This window comes from Saccopteryx bilineata, chromosome 1 (assembly GCF_036850765.1).
Source record: "Saccopteryx bilineata isolate mSacBil1 chromosome 1, mSacBil1_pri_phased_curated, whole genome shotgun sequence".
NCBI classification, from domain to species: Eukaryota; Metazoa; Chordata; class Mammalia; order Chiroptera; family Emballonuridae; genus Saccopteryx; species Saccopteryx bilineata.
The window spans coordinates 107,589,416-107,617,116 of NC_089490.1; the positions used below are offsets into that span (position 1 = coordinate 107,589,416).

Here is a 27,701-nt window from a genome sequence, read left to right on the forward strand (position 1 = left end):
TTCTGATTTATATCTTCTGGTACACACATATATGTGAGATTTTTTCCATATTGGATTGCCTAGTTGTGAAGTCAAATTAAATCTTCAACTTGACCGGAGAATGTCAAACTAGTTTTCCAAATATTTGTTCATTTCATTATATGTGAATTGGTGATGATCTTTGTCCTGTGATATATTATCAAACTTTTAAATTTTTGTCTAGATTGTCTAGTGGGTGTAAAGCAGAATCTCCCTGTAAGAATCAAGGAATTTATGATTTTATGAATGATTCATCTTTTTTTTAAATATGAAACTGTGAAGGATATTGTCTTGTGGCTTTCTACAGTGGAACTTACGTATCTTTCTTAAGATCTCTACTCTCTTTCCAAATCCTCACCTTCCTTCCATTTCTGCTACTCATCTGTTTCATAAAATTGCTGATTAATCCTGTTTCCCAATAATCTTAGAGTAGGAGCTTAAGCATTTTGATTCGTGGGGTTTTTTTTCAATCAAAGACTGAACTAACTTGTTTTACACTGTATTTTGGTCTCCACCACATTTACATCATTCTCTGCTTATTCAGGCCTGTGGAGCTCAGGCTCTGGCTGAGGAGTGGTGTGAGTGTGTCTAGTTTTCACTGGTCTGGAGAATAATGGGAAAGAATGGATGGTATGAGTTTCATCAAGCAAAGAAAAGCACATATTTATCAAACTGAATTTTTAAGTGTACATTTTTTTTCAGTTTTAAGTATTTCTTCATTTTGCTTTTTCAACAAAATTTAATAAAAACCTAAAATGTATTAAATGAATTAGTAATGCATTTTTAAAGTTCACTGTATATCTTTTTTTCCTTTAGCTTTTATCTCTTCTTTTTGAAGACTTGTTCAAAAAGTTTAACTCTGAAATGAAAAAGATTGCAGACCAGGTGATTCCTAAGCAAAGAGCAGCCCAGTTTGATGTTGTCAAACACATGCGTCAGGACCAGATTACCAATGGCATGGTCAATGCCATTTCTACTGTAAGTCTTCATTCATTCATTTACAGAGTTTTGTAACTTATTTGTAAATCTATTCAGGAGAATGGAAATTTAACGTACTTTGAGAATCCAGGTAATATAATATATACATTTTTTTTAAAGAATGCTTACAAATCACAAATTTTCTACTTTAAAAGATAGCATAAATGTTATCAGTAGGAATTTTGTTGCTGTAAGTCTTTATTGCCAAATTATAGTTCCTGTTACATTTTCCCACTTTTTTTCTATAACAAAATGGACATATTATAAATAGGTTTATTAATGACAATTTTTGTCTATAACACTACAAAATGTTTCATTTCACTGTAGGTTTCTATTCCTCACAGTGCTATCAGCTGTCCCTCATGCAGAGATAAACTCAGGCCTCTGCAGCTGCTGTGTATTCAGGGCCTCTCTGGTTGTTCATAAAGGAGTATCAGATAGGTTTTTGCTCCTCTTCTTAAAATGTGACAACTATAGGTCTATCTGATAAAGTCTGGTTTACATTTTATATGCCAACATAAAATTAGTTTTATGGATGGGATTTTGCCTCAACAAAAGAATAGTATAGTGTTACACACTGGTTCCCTTAGTGAAAGAATCAGTAGCAGAGTTGCTGCCTACTTGACTTTAGAAATGTGCAGAGTCTGTGCAAGCAGCCCTTGCGAGGATGGCCGCATCTAAGCCTGAGGGGAACTGGGCATTAACCTCATGCCGCCCAAGTTCACCTCAAAGTAGATCCCTGGATATTTGAAGAGAAGCCTCCAGAGACTATTTGAACATACTTATGTTAGGATTATTTTTCCTTGCTTTCCGACCCATGATTTTCAGGTCATGATGGATGTTTTGAGTAGTTCTTTTGCCCATAAGTGATGCCACTTTACCTCCAGTAGAAGACTTCTTATTCAAAAAATCAGAAATAGGTTTTGTTGCAGGTTTACCCCAACCTGTAGGCAACCAGAAGGAGGTCAGCTTCTAAAATTCTGTGTTGCCATTAATAGAATATTTTCAACAAATACATTTTCTCAGAGGAGCAGTTAGTTCTAGACCCCTGTCTGTTCCTCTTCTCTCCTTTTTGTTGTGCTGCAGAGCCTTAGGACAGATTCTTTTGCTGAACATCTTGGCTTCACTCCCCATCTACTTCCCATTTGCCAGCAGCTGCTGCCTTATTTTAGTTCTGTGCTGAATATTTATCTTATTCTTACTCCCTGGGCATAAGTGGGTTTATGAGGTTCATTTCTCATTCTAAACAAAAAAGGAGTTAATGGAAAAAGCAGTAAAGAAGTTAACCTGTGGGATAAATGTGTTTGTTTTATTTCTTTGCTTTGTAATGGATAGAGTTTCTTAGAATTTAGCTCTTTTCTATGTTATCAAAAACTCATTTCTAAAGTGATAGACTTTCACTGTAATAATGATTGAAATTTAATTTGTGAGAGAGCCCCACTAAAGTCACATATTTTAATTCAAACAGATGACCTCTGCTTCTGAAACCCTAGCAGTTTTTCTATGAGGGTTTTTAATACAAGATCAATGAGTTATTCCCTGAAATTGAATGAAAAATTGATGACATATTGCCATTTATGACAACATGGATGGACCTTGACAACATTATATACTAAGTGAAATAAGTTAATTCAAAAAAAGTTAAGAACTATATGATTTCACACATAGGTGGGATATAAAGCTGAGACTCATGGACATAGATAAGAGTGCAGTGGTCACCAGGGGAGGGTGTGGGGGAGAGGGGAGTAAAGAAGGACAAATATACAGTGACGGAAAACTATTTGACTATGGGTGATGGGCACACAACACAACAGTTAAAATACTATAGAAATGTTTCCCTGAAACCTATGTACTCTTATTGATCAATGTCAGTCCATTAAATTTATTTTCTAAATTAAATAAAAAACCATAAAAACAAGAAAAAAATTTTGTGTTCATGGCCTATGTGTGTTTTTCTCAAGAGAATAGTTATAGCTTTTATCAGATTCTCCAAAGGAAAATGAAGAATCACTATTTAGCAGGTGTATTTTTTTTTTGCTTTTGAATCAGAAAGATCATGGAATTATTTTATTTTCTAGTTTGCTTTTCTATGCATACTATGTTCTACCATTCACGTCATCATGATTTTAAAATATAACAATGCCTAACCTTAATCTCTAAATTATGCTGGAAAATATTTAATATGTGCCATTAATACAACTACAAAATAATTAATATATTTAACACATAGGAGATAAAGCAAGTGTAATGTTCAAGATTTATTTCATATAGATCTATTTTTAGATTGACATGATAGCCACAGAAGACATAAAATATCTCTTATAATGAATATATGTGCAGTTTTTAGCCTTAATTAAGAAGCCTACAGTGTATTCATTATCTCTGATAACTGTTATTGGAGTCATTTTTCTGTTGCTGTGTTTTCTTCTAATTAAGACAAATTTTGGAAAACATTAAAATAGTGGTACATTTCAACATTAAATTGTCTCTTTGTGCTTCAAGCTAGTTTTACCTTAAATGTGTGTAGAAATTACCACTTTTTGATAGTTAGCTTATTGCTAGCAGTGGGAATCTGTAGTTGAATTGGCTTGTTTGGGAAATAATCAGTTCTCCAGAAAATAACTGCTTTGATGTGATAAGGTTGATGCATTAAAGCATTCTGAGATGATTGATAGACATCGGTTAATATTCATTAAATTTCTAGAAAACCTCAGCAAGTGACCTGGCTAAATTTTAATTTTAATTGTAATATTTTGATTGTTCAGTATACATCATGGCTCTAATTTCATGAACATGTAGTTCCTAGGATGAACTTCTCAGAGTAACTGTGATTCAGGCAATATCAATGATCGGGGTGGTCTATTCTCTCTTCTCTCTACAGGGAAATTGGTCTCTAAAGAGATTTAAAATGGATCGTCAAGGTGTGACTCAGGTGCTGTCTCGCTTGTCGTATATATCCGCACTGGGTATGATGACAAGAATCTCTTCCCAGTTTGAAAAAACCAGAAAAGTGAGTGGTCCTCGATCCCTCCAGCCATCTCAGTGGGGAATGCTGTGTCCTTCAGACACTCCTGAAGGAGAGGTAAGGAACCTGAGAGGTCTCTGTGCTCTGTCAGAGTTAATACTTGCTGGTGGTGTTCTGCTTCTGCTCCCATTCCCCCAGGCCATATTCTTTTTTAGGTCAGCCACTTACCTAGCTGAGAAATATCAATGCAGCTTGTCAGGATGACATCAGTGTCATTCCAGAATCAGAAGAATATCTACAGAAGTATGTGATTTAGTATCTCACCTAAATAGAAATATGGTCCAAATTTTCTGGCTTGTTTAGTTAACCCAAGAATCCAGCCATGCACTGGAGAGGAAATAAAAATATGAAGGAAAACTGAGAGACCCAGTACCTTTGCTTATGAGGAGCCCTTTTAAGCTCCTCTTTATTTGCTTTAGGTGTCCTTAGAGGACATCATAGTTGCAGCTTCAGCCAAGTAGGAGCACATAGCCCGTGACCTAAAGTGGATTCCTATTCAATTATGTAGGATACACAAGCAGTTTCCTCAACACTAAACCAAGGAGTCTAAGTACATTTATTTCCACAGCACTCACTGCTTCCTGTGCCATTGCCTTTTCTCTTCATGTTAACCATTGTTGGTTTCTGTTGATTATATTCGTTCTAAATGGTCAACATCAGGAGGAAGGAACCTTATTGGGTTCATTCACTGTTGCATACCAAGCTTCTAGCACAGATCCTTGTTCAGAGTAAAGGCCCCATAAATATATGCTGAATGAATAAATAAGTTAATTATGACAAATAAAAGATGTAAGTTACAAAGAATAGGAATTTGTTATGACTTAGAAGAGGTAAAAAATAGAAGTTCGTAGAGGGTTATGGCTTTTAGAAATTATTTCTCTCAAAATTTATCTTAAACAATATGGAGATTCACACTAAAATTAAGCAGCTTGTCATATTTGCATAACTTAAATATCTTGAGCTTTGGAACACTAAATTTCCCAAAGAATGCTTCAACTGACCCCATTGAATGAAGTACATGTTGTGCATCACTATAGCAAATGGATTTTAAGAATTAAAGATATAATCTTTACATGTCAGACATCTCATTGTTTTCTCTATTTTCTATGTTATATACTTATACTTTTGTTTTAGATTTTTTTTGGTTGTATAGAAGTCTTAATTTTTTTATTTCCTTATCATTTTGAAATAATTTTCAACATGCAAAAATGTTACAAAAATAGTAAAAAGGATTTTCACCATCCTTTACTGAGAGTCCCTAAATGTGAACATCTTAGATAACCAAAGCATAGTTATGAAGCTCATGAAATTACCATTGATAACAGTACTATACCCTATAGATCTTTTTTTTGTTTTTGTTTTTGTTTTTTGTTTTTTTGTATTTTTCCAAAGCTGGAAACGGGGAGGCAGTCAGACAGACTCCTGCATGCGCCCAACCGGAATCCACCCGGCACACCCACCAGGGGGCCATGCTCTGCCCATCCGGGCATCGCTCTGTCGCAACCAGAGCCACTCTAGCGCCTGGGGCAGAGGCCATGGAGCCATCCCCAGCGCCTGGGCCATCTTTTGCTCCAGTGGAGCCTCAGCTGTGGGAGGGGAAGAGAGAGACAGAGAGGAAGGAGAGGGGAGGGGTGGAGAAGCAGATGGGCGCCTTTCCTGTGTGCCCTGGCTGGGAATCGAACCCGGGACTTCTGCACACCAGGCCAACGCTCTTCCACTGAGCCAACTGGCCAGGGCCAACCCTATAGATCTTGAGTAAATTTTGTCAGTTTTCCCACTAATATCTTTTTTCTTAGCCAGGATTACACATTACTTTCGGTTGTCAAGTCTCCCTAGCCTCTTAATCTGGAGCAGTTCTTCAGTCTTTCTTTGCCTTTTATGACCAAGAAGCTTTATAGACTACCGGCCAGTTATTTTATAGACTGTGTCTCATTTCAGGCCAGAAGTTTTATATTTTGTGAGTCCACATTTATTAATGTTTTCCTCTATGGTTTTTATGCAGTGTCATATTAATGACTAGGATGTTCGATTGTCTGGGAATAACAACTTACATAATCATTTTTGGGGGGGAGAGGCAGCACTTATGATGCTGTCATTATTTGCCATTTCAAATAGTACTGAGCTAACCGTTTCTGTGACTAAATCTACGTTTGTATCCTTGCTTGTTACCTTAGGATAAGTTCCTCTGGGTTAAAGGGTATGACATTTTTAAGGCTTTTGTATGAATTGCCAACCTGTCCCCTGCAAGGCTGCACTGCTGTCAGCAAAAAGTGGTGAACTATTTTCAGATACAAACTATACTTTTGTATTACTAGTGTTCATTCATAGAAATGACTATTTTTTGTTTTTTAGGCCTGTGGTTTGGTTAAAAACTTGGCCCTTATGACACACATCACAACTGACATGGAAGATGGACCCATTGTTAAATTAGCCTGTAACCTGGGAGTAGAAGACGTGAATTTACTATGTGGAGAAGAGCTCTCTTACCCAAATGTGTTTCTCGTCTTTCTCAATGGTGAGCATCAGACGGAGACATACTAATCCTAAACAGTCTTTAGGGGAGGCAGTCCATTATTATCTGTGTATTTAAAACACAAATATACTTTAATTCTGAGCCCAGGTTAACCTTAATATAAAGGTAAAAAAATGGTAACAGAAACAGCTTCTCCATTGGCTGGGTCATCCAGGTGCTACTGAAGGGTAATATTGCAGAGACTGACTGCTTTCTATTCTTTTGAAGCTGTCAGCATATGCACAAAGGATAAGTCTCAACATGGTATCTTTAAGTTCAAGTTCAATATATGAGACATTCTGCAAAAATGAACAGATCAGCCCTGACAGTGAGTTGACTTACATTCAGCCACTTCATAATTGATTGTCAACAGCCTGTGGCAGAAGGGTCCGCTCCCTTTCCTTCTACTCATGCTCTAGTTGCTTCTTTCACCTACCCCTTCACATCCCTTTCAGAGTTCCCGGGAGACTTATTAGTAAGTGCGCCTTGTCCTTTCTACTTGAGATTTGGTGGTTTAGGTGTCTGTCTCCTCACCATTGTGCTCCGTGTGCTTATCCCAACCACTTAGCCCACATACTCTTTTGTCGCAGTCTGGGAGGCATTAATCCTTTACTTCATGGGCTGGTGAGGAGGAAAACAGGGCTGTTAACTGACTGCTTCATTCACTGTATCCCAGTGGCCAACACTGTGTGAGTTATTATTTATCACTTTCAGCCAGGACCTCTTAAATCCTCAAGTTTCCCTTGAGAGGTAAAGTCTACCTTCCTTACTTCACAGTTGATGATCACAACAAGAGCTATTTAATGATGGCAGTTACCACGTGCTAGGCAGAGTTCTAAGCGCTTTACATAAAATCAACTCATTTAATCTTCACATTGATCCTTTGGAAATGATAGAGCCAGTGTTTAAACCCAGGGGTTCTAGACCCTGATTTTATGCCCCAGCATGGTACTGACAGATGAGGAAAATGAAACTAACTTTTAAAGGGTTACCCTTCTAGCACGTGGTATGGCTGGCCCTCTACTCAGGTCCTTCAGAATGCCCTTAACCACTTCATGTGGGCTTCTCTATAGTCTTATAGGCTGGCTGGAGGTGTTAACAGTATTTTCAAATGACTACTCAGTGCTGCTCATCATTTCTATTGGATGTATATTTTAAATCCTGTTAGATTTATTTTTCATTTCTGTCTTAAATATTATACTTTCTGCATAGGCAACATCTTGGGTGTCATCCGAGACCATAAGAAGCTAGTGAATACATTTCGACTAATGCGAAGAGCAGGATATATCAATGAATTTGTCTCCATCTCAACAAATCTTACAGATCGATGTGTCTATATTTCTTCTGATGGAGGAAGGTTGTGCAGGTATAAGTTGCTAAAGAGTTTTTAAGACTCTTTGTTTACTTTGAAAGAAATAGACTTTTTTACTTTTGAATCTACTTTAACCTCTTTCATTGTTAAGATAAATTTCATTCAGTTAGCAAACACCTCATGAATATGCATACTGGGTACTGAGGATTAAAGATTAATGAGAGTCTCTGCCCTCAGAGAGCTCAGTCTGCTGGCAAAGGAAGACATAATTGCTAATAACAACAAACTATGCTAGTAGTCAATGATAGCCATTATTTATTGTTTTAATACATGTCTTATATGTAAGGCTTTAACTCCATTCAACCCTTATGGTTCAATTATTATTTTCATTTAATAACTTGAGGAACTGGGGTTTTGTGAAACTAAGTAACGTACCCAAAGCTAGATACTGGTGGAGCATGCTTTTTACTCAGAAGTCCTGAGAGTTTATTTGACTCCAACAGTCATGATTTTACCCACTACATGCTTTTGCTATGAACTGAGGTTTGAAGGATGAGCAGGATTGTGTCACTTGGATGAAGAAGGAAGGAGAAAGGCTAAGGAGAGGCAGGAATAAAAGGTACAGGTTGGCCTGACCAGGCGGTAGTGCAGTGGATAAAGCATCAGACTGGGATGTGGAGGACCCAGGTTCGAGAACCCATTGCTGGCTTGAGCGCAGGCTCATCTGGTTTGTGCAAGGCTCGCCAGCTTGAGCCCAAGGTCGCTGGCTCTAGCAAGGGGTCAGTCAGTCTGCTGTAGCCCCCCCCACCCCCAGTCAGGGCACATATGAGAAAGCAATCAATGAACAACTAAGGAACAGCAACAAAGAATTAATGCTTCTCATCTCTCTCCCTTCCTGTCTGTCTGTCCCTATCTCTCCCTCTCTCTGACTCTCTGTCACAAAAGCAAAACAAAACAAAAAAAAGGCACGGGTTGTGGTTAGTGCCCTGTCGGGTGGCAGCACACAGGTGCTTATTTGTGGCTAACCTGGTCCGTTTAGGGGTGGGGGAAACAATGACATTTTCTAGTTTACTCCTTTTTAGGTTTTGCTCTTTCCTTACATCTAATATAATATGGCATGGTCTACAAGAAAACTAATTCTTTTTTAGAAGTAATTTTATAATGGTATATCACAGACCCAGCAGGAAGAATTAGAATGTACTGAGTAAAAGTAGAGGGTAACGGAGGGAGCTGAGGGTGCTCCCCTCCCTCTCCTCCCGCTCCTGTTATCACTGCTGAGTCCCTTAATCCGAGCCAGACTGCAACCCTTGAAGGTGATTTCCATGAAAAGTTCATCTAGTTCCTTTGTCAGCAACTTGTAGTTGTGCAGCTCCTCTTAACTGTTTAAAAATGCTCATTAGTCCTCAAATAGTCATTTGGATTTGAGGGAAGGTTGCACAAGTGTCTGGTGGTTACTTGCTCCTCTGTAAGAGCTGCTTATCCAAATAGCAACAGCCCTTAACATTCCGGTGCCACATGCCATTCTTTGTGCCACTGTTTCTTCATGGTGGCAAAGCCCTCAGGGGCAAACTAGCACAGACAGTTACAGGTTAATCTTCCAGAACATGTAGACCAAAAGCTCTCTACTTTACACCCACCACGTGTTAAAAATCACAAAGTTAAAGAACTTCATTCTCTGAAAACCTGCTGCCATTCTTTTTGGCCACGTGTATCTTTAGGTAGCCTGCTCTGTAGCCCAGTGGTGTTTATCCTAAATCAGTGTTTTTCAGCCACTGTTCTGTGGACTAGTGGTTTGCGGTTTGGTGGTTAAAAACCACTGTCCTAAATCAGACAATTCTACCTAGCTGATAATCATTAGACCCTCACTACAAAATGCCATCGTAATCCTCGGTGACAGTCCCTCTGCCTGCAGACTTCATGGGTTTCCAGTATGCAATAAGAGATGCTTTTGCTATGATGCATTTATATAGTTTAAGACATATCACTGAAGATTTTGTTTCCGTATCAGTTTTGAGTTGCCTTTTCATTCAGAACCAAATATTTCCTAAGACATTTGGAGAAGTACTGGATGTGTGTACATTTGCTGTGCGTGTCCATGTGCACACACAGACCCAGACTGAAGTGGATGTCTGTGTGTACATGTGAGAGAGAGGACATAGGCCTCTGTGCAGTCACATGTAACAATTACCTGGTGTCCTTAAGCAACCAGAAATGAGTTTGCTTATATTTACAGGCTCCCTCATTTCCCTATAGTAACCACTTTTGCTGACTTAATTTTTCTGTCAAACTACTATGAATGTATTTTTTTCCATTCCAGACCCTACATAATTGTTAAGAAACAAAAGCCTGCAGTCACAAAGAAGCATATGGAAGAGCTGGCTCAGGGGTACAGGTAAGTGACCAAAAGTAAAACTTCTCAATCCCTTAGTAGTCACTTACATGATATAATTATTTTATCTGAGCTTTTAAGAATAGTCCATTTTCACTTTTCGTCTTTTAATTCCTCCCCACTAAATATATCAGCATGTTAAAAACCCATTTTTGGCCCTGGCCGGTTGGCTCAGCGGTAGAGCGTCGGCCTGGCGTGTGGGGGACCCGGGTTCGATTCCCGGCCAGGGCACATAGGAGAAGCGCCCATTTACTTCTCCACCCCCACCCCCTCCTTCCTCTCTGTCTCTCTCTTCCCCTCCCGCAGCCAGGGCTCCATTGGAGCGGGGATGGCCCGGGCGCTGGGGATGGCTCCTTGGCCTCTGCCCCAGGTGCTAGAGTGGCTCTGGTCGCGGCAGAGCGACGCCCCGGAGGGGCAGAGCATTGCCCCCTGGTGGGCAGAGTGTCGCCCCTGATGGGCGTGCCGGGTGGATCCAGGTCGGGCACATGCGGGAGTCTGTCTGACTGTCTCTCCCCGTTTCCAGCTTCAGAAAAGTACAAAAAAACACACAAAAAACCCATTTTTCACTATGTGAATTTGCTTGGATATTGTAAAATATTTTTCAATTTAGATCATAAAAATTTGAACAGATTCTCAGTGTAAATTAGTGCAGTATTAAGTGTTTGTAGTAATAGTGAGACTTTCATTAATATGTTGACATAGACACTATGGACCTCTCATAATACAGAGTTCTTTTTTTTTTTTTTCCAGTGAGAGGAGGGGAGACAGAGAGACTAGACTCCTGCATGCGCCCTAACCGGGATCCACTTGACAAGCCCACTAGGGGGTGATGCTCTGCTCACCTGGGGCATTGCTCTGTTGCTCAGCACCAAGCTCAGTGCCTGAGGCAGAGGCCATAGAGCCATCCTCAGTGCCTGGGGCCAACTCACTCCAATGGAGCTATGCTGCAGAAGGTGGAGAGAGAGAGAGAAGCAAGAGGGGGAAGGGTGGAGAAGCAGGTGGGCGCTTTTCATGTGTGCCCTGACCAATAATCGAACCCAGGACATTCACACTCTGGGCTGACACTCTACCACTGAGTCATCTGGCCAGGGCCAAACGGAGTTCTTAAAGTCATAAAAGATATTTCTAGCAGTGGAGACCAGATCGACAAGGATTACAACAGATGTTTTCTTGTTATTTCAGTGATTTGTGATCATTGTATGACCCAAGAATGGCACATTTCAAGTATCCCAGTGTACTGACACTCTCTGGGAAGGAAAGGTGCCTTGGGCCTAAATGAAAACCAGTATCTTCCATTATCGCATATAAAATATGAGAATGAAATCCTTTTTAGTAATGTATGTTTCACCAATATTCTCCCAGGAATTTTGAAGATTTCTTACATGAGAGTCTGGTTGAATATCTAGATGTAAATGAGGAAAATGATTGTAACATCGCACTCTATGAGCATACAATTAATAAGTAAGTAGGATCCATAACAACCATAAAGCCTGTTCTGCTTATAGAAACTATCTTCTCTTTGTTTCATCTTCAATTCTTCTATTGTGTGCTCCCTTAGTAATCACTGTTAAAAGTATACTATTTTATAATAAACCATAATGCATCTTTTATCCCAATGTAAGACTATTGCAAACTGCTAACAAGTCATTTTAGACTTAATTATCTTTCCTATTAATTTTACACTTAGTGTTTATTTTTTTTTAAGGAATTGTTGTGATAATTTTAATATTTAATTACTGCCAAAATTGAAACAACAATTCAGGATATGTAAAAGATGTGTTATCTCTTCTAGAGAGGATTTTATCAGTGGACATCTGAATTCTTATTGTCAGTGCAGTCCTATATAATGTACCACAGTGTATGGTAAAGATACCTCTGAACTTATTTATGTACAGTATAAACATGAAATGGTGATATGTTTACAGTGTTTCTTCTACAACAATGATATTTTTAGAAGCATTAGAGGACATTTATATCACTTGCTGTCTGATGCTTGTTACTGATGTTCCACTTACCTAAAATTGGAATTTTTGCACTCATATTGTTAAAAAGTTAGGGTGTTTAATACCACCAGCTGATAACTATGTCTTCAATCAAGAAAGTACTTTTTTGTTTTGTTACCAAATAAAATACACTACTTTATTTTTGTCTAATTATAAGTTAGTAAATAATGCTTTCAGTCAGAATTTTAATTCCTTAAAGGTATGAATCTCTCAAAGTACTATATTTATACCCCTCGTTTCAGAATTTTAATTCCTTAAAGGTATGAATCTCTCAAAGTACTATATATATTTATACCCTTCATTTCAAGATTATTATATATCGGAACCCTGAAAATAGCAATTCCATCCATCTTGTTACTCAAGCCAGAAACCTCCGTTTCAGCCTTGCCTCCTCCCCTCCTCGATATCCACAGATAGCCTTAGTATATCACTGCACCTTCAGTCTACCTGGAACCTGAATTCTTTTCACCACTTCCACAGGTCACCCTAGTCCAGCTACTGCCATTGCTTGTCTGGATTCTTGTAAAAGGCGTGTGACTATTTTTGCATCTGTCCTAGCCTAATAAATCAGAGTGATCACTTCTCTTTTCAACCCCCCCCCCCCCCCAGTGACTTTCCATCTCCCTCTGAAGTCCTCACAGAGGCCTTCAGGTTCTTACACAATCTGTCCACACAATCTGCAACATCATCTCCTACCTCCCTTCCCTAACTCTGTTTTAACCATGACCTCTTTTTCAAGCACCCCAGACATCATGCTTCTGGCTCTGCACCTTTGCACAGACTGTTCCCTCTGCCTGGAACACTGCCTCATATACCTGCATGGCTCACTCCTTCACCTCCTACAGGTCTCACTCAGGTGTCGTATTCTCATTGAGTTTTCCTGCCCACCCTATTTAAAATAGAAACTCCTTCTCTGACCACCCCCTTCACGGCTTTTATTTTTCTAGTGCTTTCTACCTTACAATAAAATCTGTAAAATGTATACTTTATTTATATATCTGTGTATTGTCTGTCTTCCTTCACTAGAAGCTTCATGAAGGCTGCGGTTCTTCTCTGTTTTGTTCACTCACTGTTATAAATGAATATAACTATCAAGTCTATATCATCAAATCACCATACAATCCTGTACTTTAAATTAATTTTATTTTAAAAACAGAATAGTTTTATATTATTTAATTCATATGTATGACATTTTAAAATATAGTTATAGAAATAAATATATTTTAATTGCTTTTTATTGCATTGTATGACTACATACAAATAATTTATTTTGTCCCCTCTTGATGAAGATTTAGATTGTTTCCATTTTTTTCCACTGTTGGGTTATCTCAGAAATTACTTCTCTCCACAGGTACTGTCAGCCATTGAAATTATTAAAGTTATGCTTCAGAAATACTTGAGGAAGGGATGGAAGGTCAACAGAGCCCAGACCCTGGGTGTAATATCTGTTACTTTCAACAAAGACCTAGAAATAATATGGCTGTTCTTTCTCGTTAAAATATCTGAGTTGCGTCATCATTAAGCCACAACTGAATTTTTTGCAAAAATATATTATGAAAGTAACAAAGATTCTGACACTTAGTTGATTAAGTCATACTTTGTGTTTGTATCTATAGCTGAGCTATCCAATAAAAACATAATGCAAGCCACCTATATAACTAAATTTTCTAGCAGCCACATTTAAAAAGTAAAAAGAAATAGATGAAATTACTTTTAATAATTTCATTTAATCCAATATATCTAAAATGCTATCATGTTGACATATAATCAGTATGAAAATATTGAGATAGTTTACATTTTCTTCTGAGTTTGCAAAATCTGGTGTGTACTTATAGCACATTCAATTTGGATGCTAAATTTGATTGGAAATACTGTATCTGATTTCATAATAGTTGAAAAAGTATACTCACAAATGTAAGTTGTTACCATTAAAAGGTTTAAAATGACTGAACTGAGTCATTTAAATTTAAATTTGAGTTTTAAAATGTAAGGTCATTAAAATTAAATGAAATTTTAAAAATTCAGTCCTTCAGTCATTTTAGTCTAACTTTTCAAGTGCTTAATAGCTACACTTAGCTAGTGGTTACAGTATTGGTCTCCATGGGACTGTAGTAACTGTTCTTAAATGGAATATATTCTTCCCTCTAAAATGGAGATTCAACTTTCTCATTGATCTAAGTTGGAAAAGTGAAGAAAAGCAAGTTACCATGTGGATGTTTTAGATAATCATTTCTATATGTTCAATTAATTTCTGTGTAAGTGTTATTAATTAGTATAGGATACTTTATTTTTTTATATAGACATTCATACTATTATCCTCTTGTATTTCTACATTTAATAGAAGATTCTATCATTAAAAAATAATCTTGTATTATATTCTATTTATCAGTTTTACTAGTATCAAATTTTGTTATTGAGGTTTTGTTATATAAATTTATTATATGTTTTATGTGTACTTATATAAACTGAAATTTTATTATCTAGGTCTCATAGGGACGTATATAGTAATATTTTTATACCCTTTAAGAGCTATTTATTTTAGTACTTGGTGCCCAGGATGTCTAATTCTTAATTAACTTGATAGAGATACCACCCACTTAGAGATTGAACCCTTCACTCTTCTCGGCGTTTGTGCTGGACTGATTCCATACCCTCATCATAACCAGTCCCCAAGAAACACATATCAGTGTGCCATGGGAAAACAAGCTATGGGTAAGATTTCCTCTTTTTTTTTTGTGGCAGAGACAGAGTCAGTGAGAGGGATAGATAGGGATAGACAGACAGGAAGGGAGAAAGATGAGAAGCATCAATTCTTTGTTGCAGCTCCTTAGTTGTTCATTGATTGATTTCTCATATGTGCCTTGACCGGGGAGCTATAGCAGACCGAGTGACCCCTTGCTCGAGCCAGAGACCTTGGGTCCAAGCTGGTGAGCTTTGCTCAAACCCAGTGAGCCCACGCTCAAGCTGGCGACCTCGGGGTCTCGATCCCTGGTCCTCCGCGTCCCTGTCTCACACTATCCACTGCGCCACTGCCTGGTCAGGCTAATATTTCCTTTTTGAATTTAGTTCTAAATACTGTGATAAAAGACATATCTTTATTCTTACTTTACTAGTGTTGCATGTTTGGCCAAATCAGGCATTGCTAATACCTGAGTGTTACAAAATGTAGAGGTTTGCCTATGGAATTCTGCAATACAGTACTTGTAGGTGCCCCTGTCATGCCTAAAGCTTAACAAAAACGGAGAGGCCCTGACCAGTTAGCTTAGTCAATTAAGAGCATCATCCCGAAACGACAAAGTTGTGGGTTTGATCTTCAGTCTGGGCACACAGAGTAAGCAACCATTGAATGCACAACTGAGTGGAACAACAAATGAATTCTTCCTTTCCTCCTCTCCTCTCTCTTTTCTCTCTCTGTCTCAATCAATAAAAAAAGGAAGAGAGAAAGAGATTAAGCCGTGGCCAGATAGTTCAGCTCAGTTGGTTTAGCGTTGTGCTGGAGCGCGGAGCTTGCCATTCTGATTCCCTGATCAGGTCACATACAGGAGCAGCTCCATGTTCCTGCTTCTCTCCTGGCCTCTCAGAGAAAAGAAAAGATAGGAGAAAAACTCTTTGAACTTGTTCCTCTGACCAAACTAAGGGGCATAGAATAAATGTCACAGAATTATGAAGCCCTAAAATGTAAGTTGTTAACCCAGAGAGATGGAAGAAAGAGCAGAAGAAACTCAAGGTCAAGGCAAGAGAGGAAAAGGAAATAGAAATGAAGGTGCATGGTGTGTATTAGAATGCACTTAGTAACTGTATGGATGACAATCATTGAACCCATTATATCTACCCACCCATCTATCAGTTTATCTATGCACTCATCCATACCATTTATTGAGCATCAGCTATAGACAAGACAGTGGAGCTGGAACCAGAAAATACAAAGATGAGGACAGGGAGGGAGTTCACAGTCTAGTAGGAGAGACCAACAAATAAAATGGCAATACAATATACAGGGGGTCTTTGAGCTATGGCACAGTTCCGTTCCTACAACAGTGACTTAACCTGAATTTTGGTGTAAGTCAAAACACACCCTAGCCTAAGTCACTTACCTATTGTAACACAGTTGTAAAATCATAATCTAGAACATAAAAATACAACTAAGCCACAGAAAAAGGAAAAGGTCATAAATATATTGTACTGTACACTGTTCTACATATTGTTCCACCATGCATAGCCCAACTAGTTTGCCCACGTAATACTTATGTACAACACTAATGGCATAAGCCAAAACACTCATGTCTCAATTTTTTAAAGTTTTTATGGGAGTGAGCACCATAAGCTTGAAATGTTGTATGTCGAGACTGTCATAACCTGAGGATCCCCTGTAGTATGATAAATGCTATAATAGATTGACAGCCAGAATCTAAGGGAAGAGAGAAAAAGAGTCACTTAAGATTACAGCAAAAGGGTCACTTGAAAGACACCAGTGTTTTTCACAGGTATGGAAGTTATGAACAAGTATTTCGTGGAAAGATCTTGATACTCTGATGTGGCTCTGTAGTAGTGGATTGGTATACAGGGGTGCTGTAAAGATGCCATATGTTAAGGAGTTTAGGTTTCATCTTGAAGTTGATACAGAGAGAATACCAAGCAAAAAAAAGTTTTACTTTTTTGGAAATTTTTTAATTTATGATTTTAACTTGTGTTTACATAGATTCAGTTGTCCCACCGAATATATCTCCCTCCACCCCCTTATTTCCCTCACCCCCCATGCCCCTTCACTGGAAATGTTTTTAAAAAATTTTTTAATCGATATATTTTCATATATGTCTGTAATACCAATATGACTTATCTCTGATTTAAAGCTTGATATAAGGAGCTTCTTCAAAAAAAGCAGTAAAAGGTTTTTTGCATTACCTTTGGGTAACAACCAGAAGGTACATAGTTAGATCTCAGTTACCTAGAATCAACTTCAGTTAACTACATATAACTTGACAATTAAGGAATTCTGTTTCTCATTACGGATAAAGAGTATATTTCTTTTCAAGTTTTTATAGTGCCCTTTGGTTGGCCATGCAGAAGTAAGAAGCATGTTGTCCTGCTACCATTTACCTGAATGCTGTAATGCCTGGACAGTTCAGAATAACTCCCAGTGGGAAAATCTAAACAGGTTCATCAGTGTAGCCTTTCCCATTCATCCTCAGCTGCAGTGCAGGCTGATTTCCCGCTTGTGCTTCTGACTTGCTAACAAGTTGAAATATACAGTACTGAACCCTGTATGTCATGAAAGGGCTATCACTTCTATTGGGTTTACCAAACCATTTTGTTTCATGATGTGAATCCCAGCTGAAACAATACACCTTTTGTGTAGAACCTTCAGCAGAATTAACGGAAGACTAATCACTTCATCGCTAATGCCACTCTTTAGTGTGTTTGTTTGAAGATTGAAATAAAAAAGGCTGCATCTATCTCCACTTAGTGAATTGTTTTGTTTTGTTTTTTAAATGAGAGACTTGAAGAAAATAAAAAATATTTTTATTTTTTAACTTCTCTTCCTACCCACTCCAACAGCCTTTAGTTTGGCCATGAGTATCTGAAACGTCCAGTCAGTTACCACACACAGTTAAGCAGGATCAGTGTGTACAGAAAGCCAATTCAGTGTCTGTAGAGTTCTTTTGTAGTTTTCTGTGTGAAGGTTTTTTTCCTCGTTTTGTTTTGAGTGTCATTTGCAATTCATTGTCTGTGTTTTCTGAGGTTGGTGTATTCAGCTGCTCTGACCCTGGGTCCTGCACATTTAGCTCCTTGGATACAATCCTCTGACGTTACTGCTGACGCTGGGAACACAAAAGCTGCTGAATGTCTTAAGTAATAATAATTTTAAAAAGCCTTTGTTACTGTTTATTATTATAAAACACCTGACTTGGAAGAAAAGCAGAGAGATAAAAGTACATTTAAAGTTGGCACATAGCATGGCCACATTTCTCTTTGCACACTGAAATAGCTGCAGAAGTCTTGAGTGAGATCTGTATGAAAAATCACAAAAGAAAAAAGCTGAAGGAGGGAGAAAAACCCACAGTAGAGACCCAGGTCTGTAAAGCAGACCAGCACTTTGCGTTGGCCTTCTCTGAGTCATTTTAATTCTATACAGTCTTGACAGCTGATAACTCAGTCACACTATCCCATTTTAAATATGTGTTGAAGACTATATGTTGTTCATCCATTAGTTCATGTGGAAGGTGGAGGCCAGTAGCCCCAGAATTAATTCACTGAATATTCTAGCCAACCTGGAAAATTTGCTGTTCTACCTTTCAGTGCAAACTCCTCCCATTCAGAGTAAAGAAATGAGTGAGAGTCATTTTTCTGTCACTACAAAGGAGACCAAGATTAGCACAAACCATAAGGAAGGAAAGCCTTACCTTATCCATGAGAGAGAGCTGACTTTAATTCACCATGAAACACCAGCAGAGGGTGTTTCTTAAATCTAAGGTTCTGAATTATTAATAAAGTTCATGTTTCCACACGGCATTTTACTGTGCTATTGAGCAACAGCTCCTTTCCGTGGTTACAGCTCTTGGTTGTGACATGGCTCAGAGCAAGAATCAGGGAGACGTGTGTGGAAATGGCAGAGTCTCCAGGTCACTCAGTGCTACAAGTAAAGACTGTGTGTTGGAGCTGCACTGTACATACACTGTCCCTGGAACCGGACACCAAGTTCACACGAGTCACGCTTTCATATCTGCCCGTTTTATTAGTTGGCAGTCCTCTAGTGGAGTAATTTCTCCTGTTTAAAAGAATCTTTCAGCCATTATCAGCTCTGTTAATGAATATGCATCACATACCTCCCCTAGTCTTGGCTTCTTCTCGCCACCCTTTCCCCTTCAACTCCAAATTGCTGGGACTTTTTTCCTTTTTAACTCAGGAGCCAATGCAGCTTCTGTCTTTTTGTGTGTTTTCAATAGATTCTATTCCTAAGCAGATAGTTCTCTCTCTTGTATTTCTCCCTAACAGTAGGATAGGATGTACTGGAAATATTAAAAACAAAACACAAAGATCCTCATAAAATTTTGTTTTATTCTACATCTTCTCCCCCACTTTCTGTTTGGATTTTTTAAAAGAATTTTTTTTATTCATTTAGTGCTACAAAATGAAAAGATGTCATGGCCAAATTGTCCCTGGCAGATCTTCTTTTAGAATTCTGCTGTTGGTTCAAAAAAAAATTAAAAGCATTGTTAACTATTTTAGATGTAAGCTTACATGATATTTCTTGCAACTAGTATGTTAAATAATGAGTATTTATGGAATTAAAGTTTAGTATATAGGTTAGGCTTGGAGGTGGTGATATATATATATTATGACAGAAACAGAAAGAGAGACAGATAGAGGGATAGACAGGGACAGACAGACAGGAAGAAGAGAGATGAAAAGCATCAATTCTCCGTTGCGGCTCCTTAGTTGTTCATTGATTGCTTTCTCATATGTGCCTTGACTGGGGGGCTATAGCAGAGCAAGTGACTCCTTGCTCAAGCCAGCGACCTTGAGCTTAAGCCAGTGATCTTGGGCTTCAAGCCAGCGACCTTTGGGTCATGTCTATGATCCTATGCTCAAGCCGGCGACCCTGTGCTCAAGCCGGTGACCTCAGGGTTTCAAACCTGGGTCCCCTGCATCCCAGTCTGATGCTATCAGTGCTCTATCCCTGTGCCACCTCCTGTTAAGGCTATTTTTATTACTACTAATATTGTTAATATTAGTCATAAGGAATGTTGCTACTCATTGAATACCCAAATGATTTACATGCATTTTCTTCTTTTATTCACAATAATAATGCTGTTAGATATAATGCCTTCCTTTTTTGTTTCTGACAGAACTGAATCCCAGTTTTGCTGAGTAATTTATGAAAGGTTATGTCTTCTATGCAGTGCATCTATAAACTTACTAAAATTCTTTTCTTAACTAAAAGTAACTTTTTTTCTCACTTTTTTCTATTGGCTGTGGATCATGATCCAGGTGCCTTTCCTGTTAGACTTTAGATTATAATAAGCTCCTTGAAGACAGGGACTATGTCTGTTATTTGTTATTATATCACTTGTTTCTAGTATAGTGCCAGCTTAAGTAGGTAGAGTAAGTACTTAATATATGAATGAATCTTTGAACTCATTAAAACTGTTAAGAAATCAGGTGCAGATTTTTTAAAAGATTCTTTGAAACAAAAATTAAGTTGGAAGGCTTGTACAAACTGATGTTAAGACTTACTCTGTAGCCTGACCTGTGGTGATGCAGTGGATAAAGTGTCAACCTGGATCACTGAGGTCGCCAGTTCAAAACCCCAGGCTTGCCTTGTTAAAGCACATATGAGAGTTGATGCTTACTGCTCCTCCCCCTTTCTCTCTCTCTCTCTCTCTCTCTCCTTTCTCTCTAAAAAGGAATAAATAAAAAATCTGAAAAAAAAAAGGCTTACTCTGTAGTCACAGTAATGAAGACAGTGTGATATTGACATGAGAGGAGACATAGCCCAATGGAACAGCATCAGAAATCCAGAAACAGACCTACTCATTTATTGGCAGTTATTTTTTTATGAATGTGTTAAGGAAATTCAGGGGAAAGGAAAATCTTTTCAACAAAATAAAATGTCTCTCTATATACCTATATAGAAAAAATGAATATCATCTCCTATCTCATACCATACAGAAAAATAACACAAAATGAATCATGCCCCTAAATGTAAAAGCTAAAACCATAAAACTTATAGGAGGAAATGGGTAAAAATCTTCATGACCTTGAATAGCCCAGGATCTGTTAGATGGAATACAAAAAGCACAAACTCTTATAAAGAAGAAAAAGTGAATAACTAGACTTTCTCAAAATTGAACTTTTGCTTTTTGAAAGCCACATAATGGGAGCAAGAGTGGAACAAGTATTTGCAATACATCTTTATGATAAAGGATTTGTATCCAGTATATATAAAGGACTCTTTAATAATAAAACAACTCAGTTAAAAGATGGGAAAAACAAAAAGCAGACATAATAGGAATGACCAATAAGCTCGTGAAAATATATTCAATATTAACAGTCATCAGGTAAATGTAAATTAAAACTGAGATAGCACTACACACTCATTAGAATGACTAAAGTGAAAAAGACTGACATACTGTATTGGTTAGGATGTGGAGACACCAAAATTTTCATACACTGCTGGTGAGAATACAAAATAGTATAATCATTTTGGAAAATTCTTAAGCAGTTTTTTAAAATTAACCCTACCCTTACTAAACCACCCAGAAATTCCATTCCTGTGTATTTACTCAAGAGAAATGAACACACAGAGATGTGTACATGAATGTTCAGAGGAGCTCTCTTCACAGTAGCCCACAGTGGAAGCAACCCAAATCCATCAGTAGGTGAATGAATAAACAAAATGTGTACTATAGTGGAGTACTACTCAGCAAAAAAAAGGAATGAACTATGATACACATGGTTACATGGGTGAATCTCAGAGTCATTATGCTGACTTAAAGAAACCACAGCAGAATATACATATTATATATTTCCATTTATTTAAAATTCTGGAAAACGCAAATTAATTTATAATGATAAAAAACAGATCAGTGGTTGCCTGGGGCCAGGAACAGAAGAAGGGCTTTTTGGGGGATAGTTGGAAATGTTCTAGATCTTAATTATAGTGGTGGTTTCACAGATGTATATATTTGTCACAGTTCATCAATTTGTACACTTTAAATGGATGAAATGTATTCAATAATGTTGATTAAATAAAGAGAAATTGAGCAAAGGAAGATAGGAAAGTAGTTAAATGTAGTAACCTTCATTTTTTTTCAGTGTACATTTTCTTTTTTGTTGTTGATTGGTTGTGTGCCCATCACCCAAAGTCATATCATTTTCCATCACCATTTTTAGTCCCTCTTTACTCCCCTCTCCCCACACTCCCTTCACCTGGCAGCCACTTCACTTTTATCTATGTCCATGAGTCTCAGTTTTATATCCCACCTATGTCTGAAATCATATAGTTCTCAGCTTTTTCTGGTCTATTTACTTCACATAGCATAATGTTCTCAAAGTCCGTCCATGTGTCTTAAATGGCAATATGTCATCATCATCTTTATCCAGTCCTCTATCGAGGGACTCAGTATACGTTTTCTAACTTCTGTGCATTCTTACTCACCTGTTTTCATTCCACCTTAAAATAAAATAAACTTCTTCACTATTTTAACCTACATGTAGATAGATACCTTACAGTACCAACTTGTGACTTTTTAAGAAAGTTGTGATCAAGAAAATATGACTTTGTAAGAAAAATTATGTCCTGGTAATAAGATATTGAAATCATGGGTGATTATAATTATGGCAAAATGGGGCTGTAAAAGGAGAATTCAGCTTATAGGTATTGTTTTTGTTAGCATGATAAATATATAACTATATATATAATGCTCTTTTTGAGGAAGCCAAAAATATTAATAGAGGCATTCTATTATAATTTGAACATGTACGTCACCCAGACTAGTCTCATAATTTAATTTCTGTATAGCATTTGCTCAAAAAAGCTTATTATTGGCAAAATAGCTAGTCACTCAGTCATAATTTTTATAACAATCGTGGGATATGATGGCATTTTGAAGTTTTACAATTTAGGGTTACAGTTCATAAATCATGTTTTAACCTACAAACCATTGTTGGTGCTGCTAAAAATGGATATACATGTGTATTCCTTCAAGTTCTTTTAAAATCTTTAGAGAAAAATTTCTGATGAGAACATTAGCAGAAAACATTTGCTAAGCCATTTTGCTGTTCATCCATTCAGAGGTCTGTTGTAATGCCCAAGAATTATGTTCTGGGCTTGGTAGCACAGTTTACAGCAGCAGTCTCTTTCATCATTGTTCAGAGGTGCAGCCATCTATGCTCCCTGCTGCATGATAATTCTGGTCCCGGGCTTCAGAACACAAGTTTGGCAGCCTGAGGGGACAGTGCTTGAACCGTTGTCTCAAGTTGGGTAAAGTATACAATTGGAGCTGAAATCTCAGTGTAAATTTTAAATGATTTCATGTTAAAGGACAAATTACTGCCAGTGGACTTTACCATGATCCAAGCAGCAGTGACTTTATTTCTGAAGCTATAAGTGATCTAATACCAGGTATCCTGTCCAGTTTATTAGCTGACACTAAACATAAATTAGTTGACAATTTATAGTGTAAACTGATATTTATTTTAGCTATTGTTTTTTTAGCTGAATCTTGATAAATTTCCTAGAGATTTAAGCACAAATATGTGCTATTATAAAGAATATAGTGTAATTCTTCAATTTCACTTGCTTGACATTTATTGAGCATTTATAGTGATCCCAGCACTGTACTAAGTGCTTGTTTCTTAGTACTGTGGATTTCAGAATTTCTTTGATCATGCCTGAATAGATTATTATCATCCCTGAATTGAAATTACCATTGACTTAATGATGTGAGTACAGAGAAAAAAATAAAGAAAATACTGAGTTTTGGTGTTGGGTCACCTTCGAGCTTAACTGCATTAAAGGCACATAGGCATCTTGGGGTATGTGAATGTTGTAGATGTATCCCTATGGAAACACGTGCAAGAGAGAGGCTTAAAGCTACCTTCGTAGCCACTCAAGGGGGAGAAGAGGAGATAGTGAAAGAAGTTAAAGAGGCTCAGTAGTTCACACTCAAGCTCAGCAGAAGGGCAAACAAGAGTTTCCCAGTTTTAAGGTCTCTGAGTAGAACCAAGCCCAGGAAAGTGAAAGCTTTTTTTTTTTACAGGCAGGTCTGTGAACCCTCCTGACCCCTTAATGCAGTGGTCCCCAACCCCCAGGCCACAGACTGGTACCAGTCTGTGGGCCATTTGGTACCGGTCTGCAGAGAAAGAATAAATAACTTACATTATTTCCATTTTATTTATATTTAAGTCTGAATGATGTTTTATTTTTAAAAAATGACCAGATTCCCTCTGTTACATCCATCTAAGACTCACTCTTGACACTTGTCTCAGTCACATGATACATTTATCCGTCCCTCCCTAAAGGCTGGTCCGTGAAAATATTTTCTGACATTAAACGGGTCCGTGGCTCAAAAAAGGTTGGGGACCACTGCCATATAGGGAAAAGGGAGAGGAAGTTAACATTCTGATTTCATGTCTAGTTGGCAGTAATAACACCCTTTCAAGGTCCAATCAGGTGGAAAGGCTGACTGCTAAGGAGGGAAGAGCCCATCCCTGATTGGACAAGGCCTTTCCCTTTTTTATCTCTACTGTTGGGCACAGAGTAGATGTTTATTAACTGTTTAATAAATAAATAGTTAAGCAAATGAATAAATTGATTCTTCTCTACTTTCACTTTCCTCTTCTGTTTCTTTTTTTTTTTTTTTTTTTTTTTTACAGAGACAGAGAGAGAGTCAGAGAGAGGGATAGATAGGGACAGACAGGAACGGAGAAAGATGAGAAGCATCAATCATCAGTTTTTCATTGCGAGACCTTAGTTGTTCATTGATTGCTTTCTCATATGTGCCTCGACCGCGGGCCTTCAGCAAACCCAGTAACCCCTTGCTCGAGCCAGCAACCTTGGGTCCAAGCTGGTGAGCTCTGCTCAAACCAGATGAGCCCGCGCTCAAGCTGGCGACCTCGGGGTCTCGAACCTGGGTCCTCAGCATCCCAGTCCAATGCTCTATCCACTGCGCCACCACCTGGTCAGGCTCCTTTCTTTTTCATTTAGAACTTTTTTTAATTTACTTTTTATTTTATTTTATTTTTTATTAAGTGAGAGGAAGGAAGGCAGAGAGACAGAGTCCCTCATGTGCCCCGACTGGGATCCACCCAGCAAGCCCCCTATAGAGCAGATGCTCTGCCCATGTGGGACTATTGCTCTGTTGCTCTGCAACTGAGCTATTTTTAGCCCTGAGACAGGCCACAGAGCCCTCCTCAGTACCCAGGGCCTACTTACTCAAACCAATTGAGCTATGGCTGCCGGGAGTGGAGAAATAGATGGTCGCTTCCCCTGTGTGCCCTGACCGGGAATCAAACCCGAGACATCCATATGCTGGGGGGACACTCTGCCACTGATCCAACCAGCCAGGGCACATTTAGAACTTTTATAATTGTTAATTTCTTTTTATAAAATGTATCTGTTTTCCCCACTGTATAAACTCTGCACCTATCAATTCTGGGTGTTATTCTCCAGGTACCTTCCCCAGCAACTGGGCATGTGCTGGAATATAGTAGAACCAATGGAGACTAAAATTCCTCAAATAATATTAATTGTATAAATCCCAAAAGTTAAAGTTATTTAGATTAGTATATCTTGAGTGTGATATTTTTTCTTTATGGGCTTTTTAATGTTACTGAAAAAAATTGTTTATAAACATTATTAGCCCCTATGAAGCTATTGCTTTAAAAATGTTTGACTTGAAGATTTTCTTAATTTCAATTAGTGAAATTAATGTGTTTATCACTGTATTCATTGCTACCTAATTATTTGACATAATAGAATGTTGCATTTTGATTTTGATTTTCAATATCAATGAAGGTACCATTGGATACAACCAGCGGAACAGAATTGATACTCTTATGTATCTACTAGCATATCCACAAAAACCTATGGTTAAAACAAAGACTATAGAGTTGATAGAATTTGAGAAACTGCCAGCTGGACAGAATGCGACAGTGGCTGTGATGAGTTACAGTGGCTACGATATTGAAGATGCTCTTGTTTTAAACAAGGCCTCATTGGACAGAGGTAAGTGAATGTCAAAACTCTAATACCAAAAGTGCTTGGTACAGAATTAGATAGAAGGAAAATAAATGTGAAAATCCCTTGGTGTCAAAATGGTTATATCAATATATAATTTTATGATATATAAACAGGAGGCAGTTATGTTGTATTGACTTTTTAAAAAAATAAATATTAAATAGAGGAAATTTCTTAAAGGTATTATTAAGCAATATTTTCTTTGTTATTTTACTTTATTGGTGAGTTCAGACAATTCCTCAATGGAAAACATGTAAGGACTTGTTTATTTTCCAGCAGGAATTATGAGAAATATGGTTTTAAATATATCTAGTTATATATTCAACAGTAAACCTGGTTGGTAAGGTGGTAGTAATATTTGTATGTGAAGGCTATTTTATTTATTGTGTATCTCAACCCCATAATGTTAGACCTTTTTGTTAGTGAAATGATAAAATCTAAAAATACATATACATCAACACTAGCATGTAGTTTTTATGCTTTTCTTTCTCAGTTTCTTGATAATTTACTTTTGCAGGTCACTACTTTATGGCTTGTTAGCCATTACCTGCTCTGAAACCTGACTTCTCTCTTCATGTAATCTCTAGTTCTTTTTTCCTCCCTGTCATACCCCCTCTGCCTTTTTTTCACTCTTTGTAGTTGCTAGGCAGCCATGATAGTACTCCTAGACATGTGTCTCTGGCATTAATGTTGGCTGCACTTAATTTATGCCTCTTTTTTCCTTCCAAATGACAACACTCATGCTTTAAAACTGGATGTTTTCCTTTCTGATTAACTGGTAACGTTTATGTGGAAATCTGAAGACTTTGTGATATTTGTCAGAAACTCCACAACACAATTTAATGAGCTGAGCTATCTGTCCACTAGCTTTTAAGCTACCACCTGTAAATAAAATGTCCATTTACCCTTGGAAGAAAACACTTCTTGATTTCATGTGGTTCAGATTCACACTGCACTCCAGCATGTTGCAGTTAATGGCCATTGTTCAAAAATTGAAGATCGTGTAATATTTCCAAAGCTGTTGGCTCTTGGAGCTGAATTTATTATGGCTATACCCAATTTACTAGGAGCCATATGACTAGGACCTTATTTGAAGACACACAAACATCTTCATTTATTGTCCACTTGTAGAAATGTGTTGTTAAATTGAATAGTCACCTTTAAAAAATTACATTAGAGTACTGAGATTTTATTTAGAAATCTACTTTTCCCTGATGGATTTTCTAAATTCACATTCCTAGATTTCTTGAAAGTTCTGCTTTTTCTGGAGAATTATAAATAAAGGATTTTACAGCCATGCATTTATTTAATCAGTAATAGCTAGTACTTAATCCTTAGATGTTTTCCTGTTTAAGTGAACTCTTGACATGGCTCATTATATCCTGGGGAGACTAGAGAGAGAATCCTGTTTAATATAACTACTTGGGGGGAAAAACAATAAAGTTAATAAAAATTAGAAATAAAAAAAGGAGGGAGGGAAGGAAGGAAGGAATGAAGGGAGGGAGGGAGGGAGGAAAGAAGGAAGAAAAAAGGGAAGGAGGGAGGGAGGAGAAAAGGAAGGAGGAAGGAGGAAGGGAGGGAACAAAGGAGAGAGGGAGGGAGGAAGGGAAAAACCACTTGGCCAAAGAAGGGGAGAAAAAGAAAGAAATGCAGCCACAGAGTCTTGGGAAGTGATATTTGGTGTTGAAGGAATGACAGCTGTTTTGGCCAGCTTTACAACTAA

General features: G+C 37.7%; 1 protein-coding gene across 1 annotated transcript in view; it reads left to right on the forward strand.

Moving 5' to 3' along the window:
* The window catches only part of POLR3B (RNA polymerase III subunit B), a 135,858-nt gene that overhangs the window by 62,451 nt on the left and 45,706 nt on the right, over positions 1-27,701 (forward strand). The window contains exons 13-20 of the mRNA XM_066263543.1: positions 835-996; positions 3,878-4,078; positions 6,374-6,536; positions 7,746-7,899; positions 10,163-10,237; positions 11,597-11,695; positions 14,822-14,949; positions 25,757-25,966. Coding sequence (XP_066119640.1) covers positions 835-996; positions 3,878-4,078; positions 6,374-6,536; positions 7,746-7,899; positions 10,163-10,237; positions 11,597-11,695; positions 14,822-14,949; positions 25,757-25,966 — 1,192 coding nt within the window. The remainder of the gene's footprint in view (positions 1-834; positions 997-3,877; positions 4,079-6,373; positions 6,537-7,745; positions 7,900-10,162; positions 10,238-11,596; positions 11,696-14,821; positions 14,950-25,756; positions 25,967-27,701) is intronic.